At 50.8% G+C, this 3,397-nt stretch overlaps 1 protein-coding gene across 1 annotated transcript; it reads right to left on the reverse strand.

Moving 5' to 3' along the window:
* Window positions 1-2,454: 2,454 nt before the first annotated feature.
* On the reverse strand, window positions 2,455-3,180 carry LOC127340306 (uncharacterized). The gene has a single exon (XM_051366076.1). The coding sequence runs from the start codon at window positions 3,178-3,180 to the stop codon at window positions 2,455-2,457; it is 726 nt and encodes a 241-aa protein (XP_051222036.1).
* Window positions 3,181-3,397: the final 217 nt, after the last annotated feature.

A 3,397-nucleotide genomic window follows, 5' to 3' on the forward strand; every position in this document is an offset into this window, starting at 1 on the left:
CATCATCATATGAATCTCAATCATGTAAGGCAGCTCATGAGATTATTGTATTGAAGTACATAGGAGAGAGATGAACCACATAGCTACCGGTACAGCCCCGAGCCTCGATGGAGAACTACTCCCTCCTCATGGGAGACAGCAGCATTGGTGAAGATGGCGGTGGTGTCGATGGAGAAGCCTTCCGGGGGCACTTCCCCGTCCCGGCGGCGTGCCGGAACAGAGACTCTTGTCCCCCAGATCTTGGCTTCGCGATGGCGGCGGCTCTGGAAGGTTTTCTCTGGTTTCGTCGAACGTGGTAGGGTTTTCGCGACGGAGACTTTAAGTAGGCGGAAGGGCAAGGTCGGTGGAGTCCTGGTGGGGCCACACACTAGGCCGGCGCGGCCAGGGCTTGGGCCGCGCCGCCCTACTGTGTCCCCACCTCGTGGCTCCACTTCGTTTCCCCTTCGGACTTCTGGAAGCTTCGTGGAAAAATAGGACCCTGGGCGTTGATTTCGTCCGATTCCGAGAATATTTCCTTACTAGGATTTCTGAAACCAAAAACAGCAGAAAACAGCAACTGGCCCTTCGGCATCTCGTCAATAGGTTAGTTCCAGAAAACGCATAATAATGACATAAAGTATGCATAAAACATGTAGATATCATCAATAATGTGGCATGAAACATAAGAAATTATCGATACGTCGGAGACGTATCATTGACGAAGACGGAAAGTCGGGCTAGGAGTACGCTAGGCGGATTCGTATATGGACGAAATACTAGAAATGCATGAAAATGTGTGATATGTATCATGATATGATCTGTAGTGTCCATCCAGGACTCTTCCACGTAAATCCTAGATCATGGAGCCTTTATAAGCCGGTTTCTGGGTGCCCTTGAGGCACTCACCAACACACAATCTCGTCATTGTAATCGCACACTTGTTACCCTTATAGTGAATTATTGCAGAAGTAGGTTCTCGCCACCATTGTGAGATCAGAAGCTGAGTAACTTGTGTCTTACTATCCCGGTAGCCCTCCGCCTTATCCCCTACTCTCTATCTCCTCTTCGTGAGGTACCCCTTAGGGCATACTCGTCGATAATGCAACGACAGTAAGTAAAAAAAAACCTAGTTTGAAAACTTGCGAATTTTCACCCCATATTTTGCAGAGATGTGCATTTTCCAATGCCAACCACTTTCTTTCAGTGGCCAAAAATAAAGTTGTTGGCCTTGAAAAGATGCACATTTATGCAAATGATGGGGTCATGATTTGCAAGTTTTCTATGGATCTTGGAGTAACCAAGCTTAATTGGATAAAAAGCCAAGTGAAGTCCTATATTGCACCAATAGTTGTGTATTTTTTTCTAGGTACTACATCACATATTATGACTTCATGCGCAGGCTTCTAGTTTTTTTTTTTGAACCACATTTGATTAGATTTCAAATTTCGGTCAAACCCGCGGTTTCTGTGATGTGTGCTAGGTGGAGGTAGCGCACCTGTTTGGCAATTTTTTTTTGGGTTCCACACCTTCAGAGCACCTCCCTGTATTTGCACCATTTTTAAATAATTAGTACTTCATGTACCCCGCAGATCAAATTTAAATTTAAGTGGATTTCCCTCAAAAGTAAATCTTATATGGATATAGACGGGATTCTGTATTTGGCCTTCCTACAAGATCCTCCAGCCTGAAAAGTTAAGTGGTGGCGGTGTGCACCTACACTTCCCTTGGTATCAAATATTTGGCGACGTCCTAGCCAAAATATTCCTCAAACCCATAACCCTCATCAATCTTTGGGGTACAACTGCAATACATCATCAATCTTGTTCGCAATCCGATGACCCTCTTTGAAATCCATAAAATTCTACGACAAGTTTCCCCATAATTAACATTGGGCTCAGGCTGATATTATCTCTACATCCTCGACAAACCATTCAAAGGTGCAGGCGCGGCCGAAGGCAAGCGAGCAGCCCCGGAGCTCCACGACACTTCCCCCACACCATGGCACCATCATCCATTCAGCTATGAACTGCCACCTGCCCGTATGTTAAGATCAGCTCTTGCGTCCTGGCTGTCCACGTTCTTCTCCTCTGTTGCCCTCTACGTCTTGCACGCCATCAGACCGGAGTTCAGCTGCCTGGCTGTGCAGGATTCCGCGCTCCACGGTCAGAGTGATTCCCCAAAATCAAAAGGGAAGTCAAGTAGTTTGTCGCCGGTAAATATTACAAAAAATTATTGGGGTCGAAACATTCTAAATTCAAATCGCTTGAGACACCAAAGAAGAAGAAGAAACGTCCAGACCTAAGCATGTAGCCAACCACCTATATGATACATTAATTGATATTTTCTCCGGCTGACGAGATTCATTCATGATATGCAGTACCATGTTACACCATCGACGTTGCTCATAACCTCAACAACAACGAATAGTGACGACAAGCTTACAATCTTTCCTGACGAAAAACAACGACAAATGAACTACTCAAGATCGGGCACTGCTGCTGTGCCTTGAGCCGGCTCGCTGGTGGAGGCCATTTCAATGAACTCCGGTAGGGCAGAGTCCCAGACGTCCTCCCGGCACATGGGGCACGTCGGCGCCTTGAAGAACCAGTTGGAAATGCACCGACGGTGGAACGCGTGCTTGCAGCCCGGAAGCTCCACGGCGAACTCTCGCTCCAGTCCCTCGACGCAGATCGAGCACTCCTTCTCTCTAGGCGGCGTCGACGCCGGCCACTGCTTGCACGCCATCAGGAGAGCCAGCTCGTCGTGTATCAGCCGGCACCGCACCTTCATCTTGAGGCAGAATGTGAAGCCGTCGCCGCGGAGCGCCGCGCCAACGATCTCCGAAACGACGTCCCCGGGGACGACGGCGTCCCACTCGTGTTCCGCGAGGCGCAGCGACCGGAGCTGCGGTAGCGCCGCCAGCATCCCGCGGAGGGCGTCGCGGCAGGCGACGGCGCTCCGAAGCGGCGCGAGGTCGGTGATGGCGAACATCGTCGGGATTCTCCCGGCGGGGTGCTCCTCCGCGAGCACGTCCTGCGGCCCCTGGTCGCCGCGCTTCCAGAACTCGAAGGAACGCATCACGTAGCACGTCACGAGCACCGCGAATTTGCGCGCCGGCGCCGCCTCCTCCCAGAAACGGATCTTTGTCGCCTCGACCCGGCGCTGGACTTGGGGCGCGGCTGCTCCCAGCTGGTTCTCCATTGGTGGCGTTGCGATGTCAGTCACCAGTGGGTGGTGTGGTGGCATATGTAACTGTGGCGCCTTGGGGTCGTGCCCTAATTTTGGATTCAAAATCAGGAGGAAACGCGATGCGAATGCAACCTCACCGTTTTCACACGGGTGGGCTAGGCTTTTTCAATCTGATCGAAAGTCGTCGGCCCAATCGGTAAGTCGTGGCCTCGTGGGCTATCACCGAACG

The sequence above is a fragment of the Lolium perenne genome, chromosome 3 (assembly GCF_019359855.2).
Source record: "Lolium perenne isolate Kyuss_39 chromosome 3, Kyuss_2.0, whole genome shotgun sequence".
Classification (NCBI taxonomy): Eukaryota; Viridiplantae; Streptophyta; class Magnoliopsida; order Poales; family Poaceae; genus Lolium; species Lolium perenne.